We start from the raw sequence: 22,500 nt of genomic DNA, 5'->3' as shown, positions 1-22,500 counted from the left end.
ACACTTGGGTGATGGGGATAAAGATCGGAAATGAACAACACCACTTACATGACAGTGACATTCGTTTACAACTATCACATGATGTCAAGGGAAGGAGAAAATAGCATGCATACACACACATATATTTACATAAATGTATAAAGGGCTTCCTCACAGTTTCTGTCTACAAATCTGCTCACAAAATGCCATGCAGTGGGGCTGAACCTAGAACTAATGTGGTTGAGAAGCAAACTTCTGACCAAGCAAAAAGAGGGGGAAAAAAACACCGTTACCATCTTGTATAATAATTCAAAATATCTAAGATATCTTAAATTCACTTGAATAATTTGAATAAAAACACAATGCAGTCTTCATTATATAGACATAGATATGGTTATGTGGCAAAGAATTTTGGTAGAATAAGTACTAGTCTAAGTCCTGGGGTTGATATAAATTGATTTAAAATCCTTTTTGAAAACAGTGCCCCAGCACAGCTGCAATCCAGACTGAAAACAGTGAAGGAATAATGAAATGAAATAAATAAATAGTTTCTAGTTGAATGGATATTAAAATATCTCGGAGCAAAATCCAAATACCAAATCCCATATGGGTTAGAATACCAAGTTTTGTTTTCATAGCTGATAGATAATCACATGAGATTTTTGAAAATTGTTTTTAAATAATTATGTCTAGATTTGGAATAGTTTGCTGTTGATGTCCAAAGCAACATTCTTTGGGGTGTTGTTCCATTTAGGAAATGTACAATAATAATAATAATGCTATTCATAATAATAATTTCAAATTTTGGCTCAAGGCCAGCAATTTTAGGGGAAGGGTAAGTCAATTACATCAACGCTAGTGTTTAGCTGGTACTTATTTTTATCGATTTGAAAGGATGAAAGGCAAAGTTGACCTCAGCTGAATTTGAACTCAGAACATGAAAAGGGATGAAATGCCACTAAGCATTTTGCTGGATGTAGTAACGATTGTGCCAGCTTACTGCCTTCAGTAGTAGTAGTAATAATAATAGTAGTAGTAGTAATAATAGTAGTAGTAGTAGTAATAACAGTAGTAGTAGTAGTAGTAGTAGTAGTAGTAGTAGTAGTAGTAGTAGTAGTAGTAGTAGTAGTAGTAGTAATAATAATAATAATAATAATAAATTTTCCTACTATGAGCAGAAGGCTTGAAACTTTGGGCTTGGAGGCTAGTTGATTACATTGACCCCAGTGCTAAACTGGTACTTAATTCAACCTTGAAAGAGTTAAAGGGAGAGTCAATCTCAGTGGAATTTGAACTCAGAGCATAAAGCTAGATGAAATACCACTATGCATTTTGTCTGATGATTCTGCCAGCTCGCCACCTTTACTACTACTACTACTACAACAACAACGATGCTTTCTACTATAGGCACAGGGTCTGGAATTTTGGGGGAGAGAGCTAGTTGATTACACTGACCCCAGTACTCAACTGGTACTTATTTTATCAACCCTGAAAGAATGAATGGCAAAGTTGACTTCAGTGGAATTTGAAATCAGAATGTATATAGTTGGATAAAATGTTCCTAGGTATTTTATCTGGTTTGCAGACAATTCTAACTCTGGTACAAGCCCAGCAATTTTGAGAGAAGTGGGTTACATGCCATCAACCTCAATACTTGACTGGTTCTTTTTGTTAGCCCCCAAAAGATGCAAGGCTAAGTTGACTTCAGTGGGATATGAAAGTAGTAAAAATAATGAAAGGAATTTTTCTGATATCATAATGATTCTTATTTCTTTATTGCCCATAAGGGGCTAAACATAGAGGGGACAATCAAGGGATTAAGTAGATTACATCGACTTCAGTGCATAACTGGTACTTAATTTATTGACCCCGAAAGGATGAAAGGCAAAGTCAACCTCGGCGGAATTTGAACTCAGAACGTAGCGGCAGACGAAATACCGCTAAGCATTTTGCCCAGCGTGCTAACGATTCTGCCAGCTCGCCACCATATAATGATTCTGCCAGCTCGCCACCTTATAATGATTCTGTCAGCCCGCTACCTGATGATTTACAACTCAATGTATTTATAAAGTTACTAGCTGAACCTGTGAAAAATTCATGGAAAACAAAAAATGTAAGCATCTGTAAATAGTGTACTGGTGCCATGAGAAATATTTGTATATTATGACCGTCTGGCTTTATGTTCTGAGTTCAAATTTTGCCGAGGTTGACTTTGCCTTCCGTCCTTTCAGGGTTGATAAATTAAGTACCAGTTGTGTACTGGGGTTCATCTAGTCAACTGGCCCCCTCCCCACAAAAAAATTCAGGCCTAGAAAAGTATATTGTGACAGTTACACAAAATAGAAAGTAATGTAACACCAATGACTATATAATCCAACCAAAATATCTGTTACATAAATATAAACAGAATTACTATTTAACCATAAAATACATCGTACATATTCAAAGAACCTTAATGTATAAATTGAAATGCAAAAGAACAAAATAATAAATGGATTTATGAATGAAAGTTTGGTAATTGCGCCTATTTCCACCACACGACACTTATTATTGCAAACATGTTTTAACTAACCTAAACTATGCACACACACACACACAAATACATTCATATATATATATGTCTTGAGTTGTAGCTGTAATTCAAAGGGGCCAGCTTTGTCATATTCTCCCTGAGAACTACATTAATGTTATGCATGTCTGAGGAGTACTCAGCCATTTGTGAGTTAATTTTATCCTCGTGTGGTAATGAAAAGTGAAACTGACATCCAATATTTGCTGTGTGTATGTATCTATGTATGAACTTTTCTTTGGATTTATGTATCTACTGTCTCTTTCACTTTCTCTCTTTCTTTTTCACTTCCTTTGTGTCCCACTTCTCTCCCGCTTTTGATTTAACAATGTGTATATGTGTCTACTTGCAATGTGATAAACATTTAAAATCACAAAATGAATGCCTTCACCACTCACTTCCATGCTCTCTCTTTCATTCTCTCTCTTTCTCTCACTTTTCTCTCTCATTCTCTTTTTTGCTCTCTTATGTCCTCTCTGAAACATTTAAAAAGACAAACAAATGCCATCACCATTCATTGTCTTTTTCTCTCTTACTTCCTCTTTGAAACATTTAAAAATGCAAACTGAATGCATGTAAAAAGCACCATCTGATCGTGGCTGTTGTCAGCCTTGCCTGGCCCCCGTGCTGGTGGCACGAAAAAAGCACCATCTGATCGTGGCCATTTGCCAGCTTCGTCTGGCACCTGTGCCGGTGGCATGTAAAAAGCACCCACTACACTCACGGAGTGGTTGGCGTTAGGAAGGGCATCCAGCCGTAGAAACATTGCCAGATCAGAGTGGGCCTGGTGCAGCCTTCTGGCTTCCTAGACCCCAGTTGAACCGTCCAACCCATGCTAGCATGGAAAGCGGACGCTAAACGATGACGATGATGATGATGATTGTGGAAAAATCCTAATATGACCTGTTGTACAGGATGCAGTGCTCCATGCAGTTGCCAGCAAGGCCTAATTTGCATTGAATAACAATAGCAAAGGTGGGTGGATTGTGTCTATAAATCTTCTCTTTGGTTTTGTGTTCATGTTAGATGTTTTGACACTCATAAGAAGCCTGCTGTATATACCATCAGCTGCAAGTGGTTGTGTTGATAAAGTGCCAGACTCCCAACAGTCTCTGTTACTATGTCAAAGGTCAAGGTTCTTAATAATAAGTAGCTCAATCTTATCTGTAGATTATTGTCACAAAACAGAACAACTTACTGTTGTTGCTGTTGTTATTTAGTCCATTGGTCTGACTTTTTGCGTTCTGTGTTAAAATCCTGCTAATGTCTACTTTGCCTTTTATCCTTCAAGGGTTGATAAAATAAGGGACCAATTAAGTACCATGGTCAGTTTAATCAACTAAGGGCCTTGTGTCTATGTAACAAATTGTTATTTAGCCCATAACCATCCTATTTTTTTTCTGGACTAGTATGTATAGTACAGCATTATTTTGTGTGTCCTTCCGCTGTTAAAATAGTAGGATATGATTTGAAGGAGTTTTGGCTGCTATGCTACTTTAAACAATGACATAGAGGCTTCCTCTGTTTAACTCTCCCTCTGTTTAACTCTCTCTCTGTTTAACTCTTCCTCAGTTTATCTCTTCCTCTGAGTATAACCTGAAGAAGGATGGATGGACTTCTATAACTACTAGTAATAAATAAATAATAGAAAGACCAAATGGAGGTGCATAGCTTGCTTAATGGTTAGAATATTGGACTCATGATTATGATTCCTGGACTGGATGATGTATTGTGTTCTTGAGAAAAAACCCACTTTATTTCATGTTGCTTCATTCCACTCAGCTGGTAAAAATGAGTAATCCTGCGATGGACTGGTATCCTATCCAGGGAGGAATATATATATATATATATATATATGTATATCATCATCATCATCATCGTTTAACGTCCGCTTTCCATGCTAGCATGGGTTGGATGGTTCAACTGGGGTCTGGCAAGCCCGAAGGCTGCACCAGGCCAGTCAGATCTGGCAGTGTTTCTACAGCTGGATGCCCTTCCTAACGCCAACCACTCCAATTATATATATATAATTATTTGAGGGAATATTAATCCTAACTTACAGGGAAAAAAATTCAATTTAGAAATACTAAATCAAATTTCACACAATATAATATATATATATAAAAAATTAGAAAAAAAACACTTTTTATCAATTCAAAATGAACAATTAAATTACACCATCTAGAAAATTACATTTAATAGAAATATTAAAATTAAAATGGCAATAAAATACCAATGATTAAGTAAATTGCAAAAAAATAATAAAAACGTATATAATTGGTAGAATAACTTTATTTATATATATATATATATATATATATATATATATATGAGGTAGTCAAGCATGACCTCAGAGCATTGGGCCTCACTGAGGCAATGGCGAAGGACCGAGATCTCTGGAGATATGCTGTGACTACAAAGACCCGGGCTGCTTCCTGCACCAGTTCTGCATAGCCCCTGCCCATTCAAAGTACCTTGGATTCCAGAACATCCCGCTGTGCTTGAGGAGACCTGTTGAGTCAAGTACATGAATATCGAAATAAATATCAATGGAAATAGTAGTTGTGATACCTGTGCCAATGGCACATAAAATGCACCATCCGAACGTGGCCGTTGCCAGCGCCGCCTTGACTGGCTTCTGTGCCGGTGGCACATAAAAAGCACCATCCGAACGTGGCCAATGCCAGCGCCGCCTTGGCTGGCTTCCGTGCTGGTGGCACATTAAAAGCACCAACCGATCGTGGCCGATGCCAGACTCCCCTGGCACCTGTGCAGGTGGCACGTAAAAAGCACCCACTACACTCGCAGAGTGGTTGGCGTTAGGAAGGGCATCCAGCTATAGAAACACTGCCAGATCAGACTGGAGCCTGGTGCAGGCCCTAGCTTCCCAGACCCCGGTTGAACCGTCCAACCCGGACGTTAAACGATGATGATGATGATATATATATATGCACACACACCAGAGAAACCAGGAAAATGGTCCTATGCTCCTTATGAAGTAATGTGCTCTAACCAAGTCTTTATTGGCCACCTGGCAATCCTATGGCTTATATATATATATTTGTATATATAGTTGATGTATATATTTGATCTGTTTGTTGGCTGTGAACCTTTTTGTTTTTTTTCTTTTCTTGTGGTTCTGTGTTGTTCTCCATTGAAATTCTTGTTCATATTAGGTTAACCCTTTAGGATTTAAACCAGCCCTATCTAGCCCAAATATTTTTCCTGTTTTATGGCCAAACCACCTAGATTCAGCCTCTCACATCTACCTTACAATGCCATTCTAAAAACAAATGATAAATGATCATGTCATTTAAATGTTAAAGCTGCGAGATAATCTGGGATTAATTCGAAACGAGACATTGATAAATAAGCATTACATTTGACATGGTTAAACATGTTTAGGGTGTTCTTTGTTTGTGGTGGTTTTGTTGTTTATATTATACCAGGCATGCGTAACCAGTTCTCAAGAAGAGGGCCACATGAGTCATTGCTCATTATCATGTGGGCTAAACTATTCAAAAACCAAAAAAAAATAATCCTGGGTAAGTTTTTTTTGTTAGACATACAATTCAGGAAGTCCTTTGGGCTGCAATTTGTCCATAACTATTATAGCAACTAGTTGTGACCCGTTGCTATGCTGCCAGGTAACAACCCTATCAAGATTGAAATAGATCCTTCAGCAGGCACCAATTACAATGATTACATTGATATGCTCAATAACAACCTGCTTTTTTTTTCCCTTAAAACAAATTTTAATTCTGTTTTTCAAATGCACACACACACGCTCCTCTCTCATTGCATTTCTCTCTCAACAACAGCAACAACCTGTCATTATACTGAAAGTCTTTTTTAAAAGTCTGTGTTGCATTGGCTATATGTTGAAAGACATACAGAAAACACACACACATGCACACAGATAACTATATGTATTATATATATATATATATATATATATATATATATATATATATATATATATACAGCGTTTGGACAAAATAATAGAAACACCTTAAAATTTCAAACAAATGTATTTTAATATGGGCTAGGACCACATTTGGCAGGAATTACAACTTGAATTCTACAACGGACTCGTACAAAGTTTGAATTGTTTCCAAAGGAATTTTTGTCCATTCTTCAGCTAAAATAGTCTCCAGTTCTTGTAGTGATGACGGGGGAGGATATCGACTCCTTATTTTGTTTTTCTAAAATGCACCATAAAATGTTCAATAATATTGAGATCTGGGGACTGTGGTGGCCAGATAAGATGTTCAACTTTACTAGAATGTTCAGTAACAACTTTAGCTGTGTGAATTGGTGCATTATCATCTTGAAAGATTGCATTTCCCTCAGGAAACAGTTCCGAACTGCATCTCATCTAAGCAAATTCTCTCCCTAATGAGATGGGCTATGACCCTATCTGTGACCTTCATCACCTGGTCCAGCAGTTTGATACCCCTGTAGTTATTTCTATCTAGAGCATCACCTTTACCCTTGTAGCTGTTGACTATGGTGCTGCTACACCATTCATTGGGTGTGACTCCATCATGAACTACCTGGTTTACAACGCGGGTAACTAGGCCATAGCCCACAACACCAAATATTTTAAGCATCTCAGCAGTGATTCCTGATGGGCCAGGGTGTTTTCCTGGCTTCATACCCTTAATTGCTTCATCTACCAAGTGGCTGTCTATTCGGATAGCTGATCCCTCTACTGGGTCAACATTTGGCAGGCTCTCCTCCTCCCATTCATTCTCCATGTTCAGCAGTCTTTCATAATGGCTTCTCCAAGCCTCTTTCTTTTCAGAATCATTAAAAGGAAGTGCACCATCATCCATGCGGACACATTTCTCTCCTGTGACATCACAATTTTATCTCACACAGTCTTGCAATCCGAAATACTTCAGTTCTTTGGTCCTCACGTCGCTGGACATTGGCAAACTTCTTCTTTTCCACTTCGCCCTTGGCTATGTATACCTGTTGCCCAGCCTCCCTTTTGGTTACCTAGTACAGTTCCCTGCTACCCCCACCTTTCCAGGTGTTGTGTATATAAAATTTTCTATAAGCTTAACCCTTTCATTACTCTATTTATTTTGAGATGCCCTGTGTTTCTTTCAATTAATTTTAAATATAACAAAGAATTTAGTAAAATAACTAAGCTAGTGTTAGGAACATAAATTGGTTTATGTGGAAGATTTTAATTCAAAACTTTTGAAAACTTTTGTACTACAGAGCGAGAGCCAGCTTCAGCCAGGTTGGTAGCGAAAGAGTTAAAGATATTCTATTTTACTCTCATTTTGGATCGATCTGGACATTTTTCTAATTCTAGCTTTGGTTTTAACCGCTGTAGCTTTGTTGGTAGAAAATAATTAGGATTTCCTAAAATTTTTAACAAAATGCATTGTCACATGATTTGGTTTGAGAGAAAAATTGTTATTTTGTAAAGAAACAAAAGATGTTAGTATGAGTTTTATGCAGATGTGGTCTGTTATTGTGTTTGTTTAGGTCATATTTTGGTGGAAGTGATTTGTAATACTGTTGTTGTTTGTATGTCAATGTGTTTGCAGATGACTAAGCATCAAGTTGAAGAAATAAAGTGATCTGGTTGGTGAGTGAGCGAATGGGTAGATAGAAAATTATAACCCGAATTTGTATTACTTTGTAGCTGGTGTGAGATCATTATCATAATGTAAATGATGTAGAACTATATTGTAAATGTGAACAACCTTTTACGACAATGGAAGCATTTGGTGTGTGTGTGTGTCTCCGGTTGTTTATGAGCACAATTGGTAACATATACCCTGGTACAACCTGTTGCACAGTTGTGAGTCGACAACTAAAATGTTAACTCCACCAAGCTTGCTGAGTGGGGAAAGTGATATTGCATGACCTGCAGGAAGTGAAATGCATTCAGTCTTAAAATCCTGGAATTTATCCCACTAAACTCATCCAGGCTATCAGACAGACAGTAATCCAGAGATTACTTTATCAAACACATGCCTGAATATCAACTAGTATCTGCAGTTTTACAATTGTAAACATTATGCATGCATGTGTGCATTTTAGTAACAAACATTTTGTAATCTTTTTTCTTTTTTATTTTACAGATGGATCCACACTTTGACAGACTATGTCATTGGCTCAAACAAATGGAGCTGGAGCAATATGCACCATTATTCAAGAAAAGTGGAATATTTAACCTTGATCAGTGTGCACACCTTAATAGTGAGAAATTGGATAAAATTGGTGTTAATCTTTCTGGTCATCGTAAACGAATCCTTGCAAATCTTCCCAATACAAATGACTACTGCCTGGCTGCAAACTTATTTCCTGAAAGTCTTGAATCAGCGAATCCTCCTTTACTTCCTCCAAAAATCAAACCTGTACACCGTAAAGATGCAGATGCACTCTTTGGTGTATCTACACCAGCTAATAATTCTGAATGCAGTTCACACTTTGAGAAACCAGTCCCTAAGCCACGAACAACTGTTAAGAAAACAAGTGAGGAGGAAATCCTTCGTCCTGTTCCCAAACCACGGGTTAGAACTTCTACTCCTGTTCATGAACTTGAATCGAAAACAACTGGTGCAATTATTACACCAGTTGCTTCTACAACAGAAAGTTTAAATATATCAATGAGAGGTAAAGCAAATGGATCCCAAGGACCCGAACAACCAACTTTTAGGAGCCATTCAACCCTGCTAGCATTCGACCCTCTTTTTACAGGAGAAATCAATAACAATGACAGCAGTGATGCAAAAAAACTTAAAAGCTGGACTGACACTGATAAAAACATACCTGTCAGTGATTCAGATTCTAGTGAAAGGGGTAAATCAGAGGTATATGAGGATCTTTGGTGTTTAAAAAGTAAAAAACCAGTTGAATCTTGCCCAAAGAATGCTGTTTCTGAAAATGAAAATAATTGTGATAATCAGCTCAGTTCTGATGAGGGCCCCTGTGAAGAATTTGATATGAAACCCCCTCCCTATCCTCCTCCTCAATTGCCTTTGAATCAAGCTCCTCCAATACCACCAAGAATTAATGAGAAACCTAAATCTATTGAAGATGATGATGACGACATTATTGATGCATTCCCGAACAATGATCCATTTGTGGATTTTAGTTCAGAATGTGAACGCTTCAATAAAAAGCCTTGTCCGACAATTGGTGATATGGAATTTGATCCCTTTGGACATTTTCGGAATACATTTTGTCCCAACACCAGGCCATATCCTTACCCTTCATTGTCTAGTTTAGGCGCTATGAGTCAAGCAGGTAAATATATTTCTTTGATCTTTTCTTGTAAACATTATCAGTTTTAGACTGATAATGTTTTTGTTTTAGTAACTGTTGTACAGGATGTGACATCTATATTTACCATTATCTAAGCATAATAATTTATGCAGTATTCAAATAGGAATCGAAACATTCTTATTTGCAAAAATTGTTGCAAAGGTTGTATAACACCTCTTAATATTCTTTTATTTTAGTGTTTACCCTTGATTAAATATTGCAGCTCAAAACCCGAACAAATTGCCATTGAAAATATTTGGTACAGATAAAGTAAAAATAGCTGATATAAATAATTAAGGGCTATGATAAAGCAAAGGTGGCCATTTTGAATTGTAAATATATATAAAATATTGTCAATATAGCAAAGTCTATTTGCCAAAGCAAAGTGACTGTCCTTTGTAGGACAGTGTTACTACTTTTTAGTCCCAGGAAAACATCTTTGCCAGCTAGCTGCTGACACATAATCTGTGTATACTGTGAGCAAGGGAGTCTACTGCTCCCTTTCTAGCCGTAGTGATACCTGCAGACTAATGATGTCTGGGTAATTTCCCTTTGTTGGTACAGGATAACCACCGGCTACTATAGCAGCCACTTGCTCTTGCTCACAGTGTATACTTTTAAAGTGACACACAATCACTGATCTTGTATATATATAACAATCAACCTGTTATATATATATATATATATATATATATATATATATATATATATATATATATATATATATATATATATATAAATAAGGATAATATCTATTTAAATAATGATCTTATCAAGTGGCTAGCGTGGGAATAAATACCATACAAAGGTGATAATTATTTAAAACTATAAATTAGGGTATCTGAGAGATACCACCATGCTGAAATAGCAGTCAAAACCCTGACCCTAAAAACCACCTTAAATGTTTATATCGCGCCAGGAGAGAAGACAGAGAGACAAAATAAACTAGCAAAAAAGATTTTACTGGATAATTCAAGATCCTGGATTTCTGGCTTTGCTTCAGAGAAGCTCTACCTTCTTCAGTTGAATATAGTAGATAAACACATAAATACAGATATATATATATATATATATATATATATATATATATATACAGAACATATATTATACTTACATATACGAACGCTCATACATACATATATATGCACGTATGTACAAGACTAGCTTAAATTGCCCGCCAAACATCTCCAAGCGCGATATGGTCAAAATAAACACCGTAGTGAATACCAACCTGTAAATTTTCATTTACCAAAATTTTAAACTTTTTATTTTATAATAAAATGAATAATGGGTAAATATATATGCTGCATCCAGTACATTTATTTGTGCATGCTAACATGGATGAGGTAATTTGTATTGGAAGTTCTGACTTACTACTGGATACTCTTCTTGTGATAAACATTCTATACTAAAATCCTGACTTGAACCTGTTCTCTCACTCAAACAAACAGTTGCAGAAAAAATTCTCTTAAAAACTAATTCTAGTAAGTTTTGAACCTGTGTTCATGTTGAGTCTAAAACATTTTTGTTTTAAATGATTAATATTGTTTAGTATCTGAATGGGGGAAAAAATGCATCTTTTATTTAATATATTTGAGAATTTCATTCAAATGATTATTTTCCTGGGTATTTTTATAAACTCTGTAGTATATTTATGATGTGCTAACGACTCATCCACTATAGTACCATGAGCATTTTAGAAAACTATTGAATATTCATTTTGGTCTTGTCTAAAGTCTCAAAAAAAAAAAAAAAGGGCTTCAGAAGGTAATCTGTTGAGTAAAAAGAATTACATTTACATAAATGAACTTTTACAATCAAGTTCACAAAATGAAATCATGTATCATGACAGAACAGAACAAGTATTCTAATATTGGAGAAATAATGAAGGATTCTGTGGAGGCACATGGCCTAGTGGTTAGAGCAGCAGACTCACGGTCGAGGGATTACAGGTTCGAATCTCAGACCAGGTGATGTGTTTGTGTTTATGAGCGAAACACCTAAGCTTCACGCGGCTCTGGCAGAAGGTAATGGCAGACTTCTGCTGACTCTTTTGCCACAACTTTCTATCACTCTTTCCTCCTGCATCTTGCAGCTCACCTGCGATGGACCAGCGTCCCGTCCAGGTGGGGAACCTATACGCCAAGGAAACCGGGAAATTGGCCCTTATGAGCCAGAGATGGCTTTCAGAAGGAACAAACAATGAAGGATTCTACTTTACAATATATTTTCTTTATGGAACACAACATCATTCCATTTTTATTGATACAGGTCACTTTGTAAACTGCCAAGCAAATTTTATTCCCATTTCGCTTTAGAATTGTACTTGTCTAGCAAGTAACTAGATCTGAAACCATGCATTAAAAATGAAGCAACTAGGTTGTGGAAGAGGCATGTTCATTTTCATTAATTGTCACCATCTTTCAGCCGGTTGAATACCAAGGAGCTCCATTTGAATTTTTCTCTCTACCATTCTTACACATTCACTGTACATATAGTTTAATTTAGTCTTTGATATTATCAAACCAGTTTGTTCTATATTTTCTTTTTCAGCATTTGCCATTTATCTTCCTTTCTAATAAGGGTTCTTGTATACCTTGTACTTCTTCTATGTCACCAAAGTACTTCAGCTCTCTGTTTTTCTTTAATAGTTGAGAGTAATGATCTTGTATTTACTAGTTCATTAGTTATGTTTTGTGCAAGATAATATAATAATAATGAAATTATTGTATACGGTGCTCAGGTGCACCACAACTTGTCAAAAAGTGCGTATAAAGCATATGCAGTAATGTACAAATGTCTGGAAAGCGAACAGTGTATGAGTCAGATACATGCTTGCGTGTGTATGGAGGGGGAGAAAATCAGGTGGAGTGTTGGCGAATCTCAGGAAGCATGGAAGTTTTGAAGGATGCAGTGCTCCGACAACTAAGAACTGATGCCGGCAGTTTGTTCCATACTTCAGCAACTCTTAGCGTGAAAAAATGTTTCCGAAAGTCATGAGAGCTGTGCTGTTTTCTGACTTTGTAAACATGTCCACGGGTGTTAGACAGGTGGCGTTTGAAAAGATATTCTTAACATTCTTCTATGTCCACATTTCAAATTCTTCTAATTTGTCAGCTAAAGTTTTAGTTAATGTTGTATTAGCCACTAATATGACCTCGGCGTTGCTAGGTCATAGTGCTAGTGCATGCATATACAGCTGCGTGCGCACATACATGCGAGTACTGTCCAAATCTCCGACCAATCACATACAGCTAGCTAGCATTCAATTGGCATATCAAGTTTCGGGCATTTTGATTGAGTTTTGGATAGAAAATTCACTTCTATTGATTTTTTAATGGCTTTACGGGGTGACTGGGGAAATATAAAGATGTGCACGACCACCCTTGGACGGTTTTGAATGACCATAGAAAGTGCGAGCCCTCTAACTGAAAAATTGTGGATTTGTATAAAGGACACACATGCAGACATTTTGCCATTTATATATAGAGAGATTAAAAACACACACATGTACAACCCCTCCCCCCCAAAAAAACCCCAGAAAATTTTAATAATTTTTCATTTATTTCTTGCGGTGTCAAAATTTTCGTCACCCAACTTCAACTAGATCCTTTGTATGCTGTAAAGGTTGACAACTCATCAAGTAAATGGAAAATGAACTTACAGTTTATTTAGAGCTACCGTATTTACTTGTGTTGCACTATTTTATAATTGGTTTTGATTGGAAAATCTGGAGTGTGACATATGCTTGCACTGAGTGAAAAGTTTGGAAAGAAAAAAAAAATTTGCACCAAAATTTAACTTGGGCAAGTGTCTTCTACTATAGCCTCAGGCCGACCAAAGCCTTGTCAGTGGATTTGGTAGATGGAAACTGAAAGAACCCTGTCGTATATATATATATATATATATATATATATATATATATATATATATTAGATAAAAAAAAGCACCTTTTATCAATTCAATAATGAAGAATTAAATTATACCATTTAGAAAAATTACATATTATAGAAAGATTAAATATAAGATAAAGCATATAACGATGATTAAGTAATGTGCAATATATATATATATACATATATATATATATATATATATATATAGTTTATAGTTTATATATATATATATATACATATATATATATATATATGTGTGTGTGTGTGTGTTTGTGTGTCTGTTTTTGTCCCCCAACATCGCTTGACAACCGATGTTGGTGTGTTTACGTCCCCGTAACTTAGCGGTTCGGTAAAAAAAGACCGACAGAATAAGTACTAGGCTTACAGAGAATAAGTCCTGCGGTGCTCCAGCATGGCCGCAGTCAAATAACTGAAACAAGTAAAAGAGTAAATAAGGGAAGTGACTTGTACATAAGAGCGATTTAGACTTATGCACTAGTAAACACTGTTTATCCATTTTATGCTATTTTATTAATGCACTGAAGGAATGATTGAACGTAATATCTTCCCACTCCTTTTCTCAAAAAGTTTTGCTATTTCTACTATGAATGAATAAGGCTTTGGAAAAGAAGTTTGCTTTCATTTCCTTTCTTGTGGCTTGCAAACTGTTTTGAAGCAGTTATGTACCTTGTACCAATATCAGCAAAATCTTTGGCAATATCATGCATCTGATTTTAGTTACAAATACCGTAAATCCTCGAGTATAGTCCGCCCTTGAGTATAATACGCAGGATATTTTTAGGGGGCTGTACCTCTGAAAAACCTAAAACTTGTGTATGATACGCACCTCTTCTCTAACTTGAGTCAAGGAGGTCTATATAACGTCCTTGGTTTGTAAAAATGTATACGGTAACGTCCTTTATTATTACTAGCAGTATCGCCCGGCGTTGCTCGGGTTTGTTTCGACCCTTTAGAATTGGAATTTTTGAAAAGTAAAAATTTTGCATTATGTAGCTTGTTATTCTCTTTAAGTAAACATTTTTCTGGTTGAAATACACAGAAAAATGGCGACACAGCAGTCAAAAAATCGTAAAAAATAGGGATTTTCATAGAAAAAAAGGATCTTTTTGATGTAAATAATTTTTGGTGTTAACTTGGTCCGATTTGGATTTTTTCTTCTATGGAAGGAAGAGCAAGCCTTCTTCTATCATACTCTCAATTTTGGTCAACTTGCACCACAGGGTCTCGGAAGAGATAGTGTTGGTTGAAGGCTACCAAACCTGCCATACACAGACAACTTCAGCTTTATCTAGATTGTATGTATAACATAATGCAAATGTGTAGCTTTTCTGTGCATTTTGTTTGCAGAAAATAAAGAAATAACAGTAATAACGTTTAATGAATGTTGCTTATTGCAAGTTATAGATGATTCTTATATAACTTCATTGCTTTCAGGCTTAGCTTAAGGTATTTTCGCGCCCGACATCACAAAATGCTTCTGAATAAACATTGCCGGACAGCAAATAGAGACTCGGACATTGCTTAGAAAATAATTTTCATTTTTAACCTCGTATATAGTACGCACTAGGGATTTTGACCTTTAAATTTTGGGAAAAAAATGCGGATTATACTCGAGGATTTACGGTATATCATTTCTTGGGGGGAAAATATGATCACATGCCGGGAACTTAGTTTTGCAAATTTAGTTCTTAGTGAATATAGAGTACAGAGTGTCGAAAAAGTCTCTCCGCTGTAAGTATTCTATTGCAAAATAAATATTTATAAGATGGTATAAGACTACAAAAAATATATATTAGACTTTACAAGTCTTTAAAAAAAAAACTTTATAAGAGGTGTTGAAAGTGTGGTCCGTCATTTTCAATACATAAGTTGACTCTTTTATGTATGTTTTGAAATACATCTTGGAGAGTCTGACGGGGTATGGACCATGTGAAGCTTATGATTGCGTCTTTTAGCTCATGGTTTTTGGGCGATTCTTATACACTGATCCTTTATTTTGCTCCCCAGAAAAAAAAAAAAAGTTTGGCAGTATTAAATCAGGTGGTCAAAGTCCCTTCAAAATAATCCCTTCACTGCATGCGAAGGATGAAAACAAAATTCACTGCGAGAGACTTTTTGAACCCATTGTATGATAATAACAATAATAAGCTTATAGTCTCTCTTTCTCTTTCTCCCTCTCTCTCTCCCACGCACGCACAGGACTGTTATTTCAATGGTATAATTTAGGAAACTGTAGAGGCGCAATGGCCCAGTGGTTAGGGCAGTGGACTCGCGATCGGAGGATAGCGGTTTCGATTCCCAGACCGGGCGTTGTGTGTGTGTTTATTGAGCGAAAACGCCTAAAAGCTCCCCGAGACTCCGGTAGGGGGTGCTGGCGACCCCTGTTGTACTCTTTCGCCCCAACTTTCTCTTGAAGGCGGCGAGCTGGCCGAATCGTTAGCACGCCGGGCGAAATGCTCAGCAGTATTTTGTCTGTCGCTACGTTCTGAGTTCAAATTTTGCTGAGGTCGACTTTGCCTTTCATCCTTTCGGGGTTGATAAATTAAGTACCAGTTACGCACTGGGGTCGATATAATCGACTTAATCCGTTTGTCTGTCCTTGTTTGTCCCTTCTGTGTTTAGCCCCTTGTGGGTAGTAAAGAAATAGGTATAATTTAGGAAACTTTTTCCTATTTTCTTCATTCGTTTTAATCTGTAAGATTGTAATGGAAATAGTCTAAAAATCTTTCCGCGACTCTCAGGAAATGAATTCATTTAAAAAAAAAGTTTTTTTTTTCTCGTTAAGACTGCTATTATAATTCTTAGTTATATATATAAAAGAAATTACTCAAATATTGTTGACCCGTTTCATATTATTATTAATTGTATGATTTGATTATTCTATAATCTTTCTGAAAATTTAAAATCAATATTAACCTGATAAGCCAAGGGAAACAACTCTTGCAAAAAAAAGTTTTGTAAAGGACATTTTGGATCATAGTTTTCTCTGCCAGTTTCAGGAATAGCAATTATTGTGATTCTGATTGACGGGGGTACATTGTGATATACTTTTTAAAAGGTGTACTAATTACCAAGTATTTGGCTGGTATTTATTTTATCGAAATCAAGAAAATGAAAAGCAAAATTAGTCTTGGGCAAATTTGAACTTAGTAAGTAAATGCCTAAATGCATTTCGTATGATGTCTAACTCATCAAAATAAATGGATAGATAAATAAAATGGTAAAAACGAAAACGGAAATAAATAACTAAAGCATGAATTAGTGATATTCGACACTTTTTCAAATTTTTAGTTTTTGCCTATCTAATTAACTCACAAGGTTTTGGTCAGCCCGAGGCTATAGTAGAAGACACTTGCCCAAGGTGCCACGCAGTGGGACTGAACCCGGAACCATGTGGTTGGAAAGCAAGCTACTTACCACACAGCCATGTCTGTACCTACTTTTTTTTTTGTACCACCCTTAAAGAGATAAGTCTTCAGTGGGAGTCGAACTCAAACATTATTAACTCATTTTAACCCACTGTCCTCGTTTGAGGACAGTTGTATTTGGTTTGTTTACTGGACGCAAAATAGTGCTTGTTGTATTCATTTAACCATTGTATTTGGTTTATTTACTGCAATAAAGGTTAACTGGACGCTTCTGTATGTTTGTTAGCCCTATTTATATATCTTCAAAATTTCGACAGGGTTAACCCGGGTTAATACTACCTCAGTACATTCTGTCTAGTGCTCCACTAATTCTCTCATCCTAATATTAGGTTGAGGAAAAGGTTTGTGCTGAACATGTGCCGAATGGTCGTTGAACTTTATTGCAAGCAACTTGATCAAGTATACGATGCACTGGTTGGAAAGTACCCAAGACTTGTCTGTCGAAAATGCGCTTTGTTTCAAGAAGACAATGTAAAGCCACATACTGCCAGAAAACCAGCAACAAGATTGAAGAATTGGATGGTGTGGAAGTTCTGCCGCATCCAACCTATGGTCCAGATGTCGCTCCATTTGACTATGATCTCTTCCAATCAATGCAACACTTTATGAAAGGTTGCTGATTTGAGTTATTCGATTAAGTTGAAGAAGCTTGTCAAGAACTTTTCAATTCAATGCCAAAGGATTGGTACTTTGATCAAATCTGAAAGCTTGCAGATCATTGGCAGAAGGACGTGGAAAATGGTCTTTATTTTGAAGCACAGTTGTTGTTTTTGAATAAATTCTTGCATAAAAAGAATCATTATTTTAACACAGTGCTCTGTGTTAAAGAAATATCCTTTTCTACTATAGGCATAAGGTCTGAAATTTTGCAGGAGATGGAATTACTTGATTACATTGACTGGTACTTCATTTATTGACTCTGAAATGATGAAAGGCAGAGTCAACATCAGTGGAATTTGAACTCAGAATATAAAGACAGACGAAATGCTGCTAAGTTTATTGCCCAGTGTGCTAACAATTCTGCTAGCTTAACTCCTTAACTGTCACCTTAACTGTCACCTTAACTCCTTCCCCAGCGAATTTTTTTTTGGAGAAAATGTTTTTTACAGACGAATTTTTTCATTGCCTTTTTTAATAAGATTTTTAATGCTGATTATGGAAATAATATTTGTTTTTATCTATTTCCAATATTTCACTTGAAATTTTATTTTGAAGATACCGTTTTTGGCAAAAGTGATATAACTCCTCTTCCCATGTATTTAAAATATCTTTTTATTTATTGCTTCTTTTCCCAACTTTATCAAAAGTAAAGGGGAATTACACATTTATTTTACTCATGTTTTTAGCATGTCTTCTCAAAAATCTTTTTTTTTTATATATTAATTTTTCTGAGCTTCAACATCTGGGCATAATTGTAAAAAAAAAAAGAAGAAAAACAGGAAATGTTGAAAATTGATGTATAAACTCGTCTGTGGGTGTTTTTGAAAGTATATGTTTTGGACGAGTTTACTCATCTTTGCCTGGTAAGGGGCTAATAATAATAATAAAAATGATGAGTTTTTTCTTGAATATTCTTTTTAATGATAATTGTAATAAGGACTCTATTTCCCAATATGACCCACCAGATGACAAATTTTAGTTGGAATGGTACTTGCAACGAAATTGATTTTAGTACATGTTGCATATCTATTTCATTGATCCTAGAAGAATTCAAAGTGAAAAATCAATCTTCATGACATTTGAACTTAGATTTTAATGCATACCTCTCCTCAATGAATTAAAGATGTAAATGAAATCTTTCTTTCTATGTGGGATTGGGACTAAGCTTAGCAAGTACTCCCGGCTGCTGCCCTATACAGAACTTATAAACTTTTTACTATAACAATGATTTGTTGAATGTTTGGTTGAAAATTTCGTTGTGTGTTATTAGTTACTTACAACGTGGATTGTATTAAGATTGGAGTTTGAAATAAAAAGGGATGAGCTTCAGTGCTATAACAGTGTGGCATTGTTCCCTGTTGTCCCCACCATCTTTTTTTTTTTTAGCTAATAGCTCTATCATCATAGACATGCACACATACAAACATATATAGTCATCATCAGGAGTAAGCATTGCCTTGTAGTGAAGTTTGCTTCACAGTTATATAGTCTTGAGTTTAGTCCCACTGCATCAAACCTTAGGCAAGTAGCTTCTGCTAAAATCAGTATAAACCAACTGATTCCTTGTGATTGAATTTGGTAGCCTTCAACTATTGGAAGCATGTAACACACTCACATACAGACACATACATACACATAGGTGCAGGTGTGGCTGCGTGGTAAGAATTTTGATTCCTAACCACATGGTTCAGGGTTCAGTCCCACTGTGTTGCACTTTGGACAGATGTCTTCTGCAATAGCTCTGGACTAGCCAAATTCTTGTGAGTGGATTTGGTTGTGTGTGTGTGTCCCACCACTGCTTGACAACCGCAGTTGGTTTGTTTACTTTCCCTAACTCAGCAGTTTGTCTAAAAGAGACTGATAGAATAAGTATCAGATTTAATTTTTTTAAGAAGTACTGGGGCCAGTTTGTTTAATTAAACCTGGCTGCAGTTGAATGAAAACAAAACAGGTAAAAGATAAAAGATCTATTATACTTTTACAAGAAGATGGGTGATAGTCTTTGAAGTTTCAGCCTGCTAGCCTTCGTTGGACTTTCCAACAAAGAACAAAAACTTCGAAGTCACTGTCACTCCACTTGTAAATGTATAAGAGATATGTACTCTACAGAAAGTATTGAGTAATTTTTTAATATAAAAATTTTTTTATTTTTATTTAGGCCTGTGGGTGTGTGTGTGCATGCATGCCCATGTGTGGGCATGTTTTGTGTATTTGTGTGTATGTATGTATGTGTGTGTGTGTGTGTGCATGCATGCCTATATGTGAGTGTACTTGTGTGTGTTTTGTGTGTGTGTGCATGCATGCCCATGTGTGAGCGTGCTTGTGTGTATTTTGTGTGTGGGGGGGCAGGTGTATGTGCGTGCATGCATGCCCATGTTTGAGCGTGTGTTTTGCGTGTGTGTGTGTGTGTGGGTGTGCATGCACTTTTGCTTGTTACTATTTGAGTGGAACAGTGACGATGCCAACATACTTTGCTGACATAAGTGGTTGCCCCATGCATTTAAAAACACAGAATTAAAAAAAAAAAAACTCCTAGTTGGAAACATATAAATGTTAGCAACGGGAAGAGCATCTGACTGTAAGATCCCTCCTCAAATATCTTCCCGTCTAAATGCATGATACCACGAGGAAAAACAAAAACAAAACAAACAACAAAAACAGAAATTGAGTGAATGAATGAATGAAGTTACATACTCTCATGTATGCTCGTGCACACACATAAATACACCTATACATAAACATACACTTGCACACTCATATACACATATGCACGCTATATTTTTTTTAAGCTAACACAGTTGTGTTGAAGATTAAGTGTCTGACAGTCATATGATTAATGTATTAGAGGTATGATATCTACAGAGATTAGCGTGGAAGCGGTTTGTGGTTACATTCTTAAACCATTCGTTTACCCTGCAAAATAACTGAATGCTTAAGGTAGTTGACTGATGGCCTAGATTTCACAATAGATGCAAGTTTAAATAAATAATAAATAAATAATAAATAAATAATGATTTAATAATAAATTCATGGCTTACCTTTCATGTTGCTTACAGGGTTCAAGCAGGAAAATAAACTGACAATAGTTTTTGAGCGGAGTTATTGTTTTTGTTATATTGATGAAGAAGTTGTTTCTTTTAGATAAATTTTCATCGAACCATTGGTTTACAAGGCGTATCTGTCTGTCTGTCTTGTCTTTAAATTAAAAAAAAAAAATATTAAAAGACAATAGAACCAAAAAAACTCAGGACCAAATTATCTAGTATATTCATTCATTTCTAAGATGATTAGACAGGATTTGTTCGAGATTTGACAGCTACAGAAGATCGAGCAGTCTTGCAGAGATGCCTTCAGTTTCAGTAGAAGCAATCAGAGGGGGAGAGGTGAATTTCCTCCTGGACTTCAATATCAGTCTTGCACAGATAACATTCCCAGAATACTTTCAGCTTTAAGGTAATGTGAAGCTCTTACAACTAGTAGATGTCTCTCCAAGAAGACCAGTGGCGGCTGCATAGGATATAGATTTAAACATCTTAAGATTAATAAAATATCGTATCCTGTTAGGCATTTCAAGAGATATGATGGCTCTATCTCTTCAAATACAGATTTGTGAATTGTATCCTCAAGCAACACCATATTACATCACATTCCTCAGTTTCTCTAGCTGATATATTAGTGCCATTTCCTTTCTTGAGGATGATAGAATGCTTGGTAGAGGGAAGATGTGGAGTGTGAATGAAATTGCAAAACATCTGCTTTAGGAACACATGTAGATATCTAAACTTTTCTGTCTTATCAATCGTCTGGCAGCGCTAGAAAACAGATACATAAAAGAAAGTTGCTAACATATTTAAAATGTCTGCTGTTTTAATTTTAATGCATTAAAAAAAAAAAATTCTAAATTCTAAAAATATTGAAATAAATGCTGATTTTGTAATTGACAGTAAAAAGCTGTTTTTTAACAAATTTTTTTAATAAATTTATAACTAAATGATTGCTTCCAGCTCTAAGCATATTATTAACAGTGTTATGTTGCTGAAAATTTGGCCTTTGGATTTGTTTTGTGTTACATATGAAACATAGGCATAGGAGTGGCTGTGTGGTAAGTAGCTTGCTTACCAACCACATGGTTCCGGGTTCAGTCCCACTGTGTGGCACCTTGGGCAAATGTCTTCTACTATAGCCTTTGGCCAACCAAAGCTTTGTGAGTGGATTTGGTAGATAGAAACTGAAAGAAGCTCATCGTATATATGTGTGTGTGTGTGTGTGTGTGTATATATATATATATATGTATATGTATATGTGTGTGTGTATATGTTTGTGTGTCTTTGTTTGTCCCCCCCCCCCCAACATTGTTTGACAATTGATGGTGGCGTGTTTATGTCCCTGTAACTTAGCAGTTTGGCAAAAGAGACCGATAGAATAAGTACTAGGCTTACAAAGAATAAGTCCTGGGGTCGATTTGCTTGACTAAAGGCAGTGCTCCAGCATGGCCGCAGTCAAGTGACTGAAACAAGTAAAAGAGTAAGAGTATAAAATCTTAGGTATTAACTTTTGTTAATTCCTTTTAAGATTTCTTGTGTTTTGTTCAAGCAAAATGGCTAAATGGACAGCTTGGATATTAGACTATTGGCTGTTCATTTTTAAACTCACT

General features: G+C 36.0%; 1 protein-coding gene across 5 annotated transcripts in view; it reads left to right on the top strand.

Moving 5' to 3' along the window:
• The window catches only part of LOC115212284 (arf-GAP with Rho-GAP domain, ANK repeat and PH domain-containing protein 2), a 351,834-nt gene that overhangs the window by 127,436 nt on the left and 201,898 nt on the right, over window positions 1-22,500 (top strand). For all 5 annotated transcript variants that reach the window (XM_036503278.1, XM_036503280.1, XM_036503281.1 and 2 more), the window contains one exon: window positions 8,656-9,823. In XM_036503278.1, coding sequence (XP_036359171.1) covers window positions 8,656-9,823 — 1,168 coding nt within the window. The remainder of the gene's footprint in view (window positions 1-8,655; window positions 9,824-22,500) is intronic.

This window comes from Octopus sinensis, linkage group LG5 (genome assembly GCF_006345805.1).
Source record: "Octopus sinensis linkage group LG5, ASM634580v1, whole genome shotgun sequence".
Taxonomy (NCBI): Eukaryota; Metazoa; Mollusca; class Cephalopoda; order Octopoda; family Octopodidae; genus Octopus; species Octopus sinensis.
The sequence above is the reverse complement of the archived record's forward strand: the minus strand, read 5'-3'. Positions and strand labels throughout refer to the sequence as shown.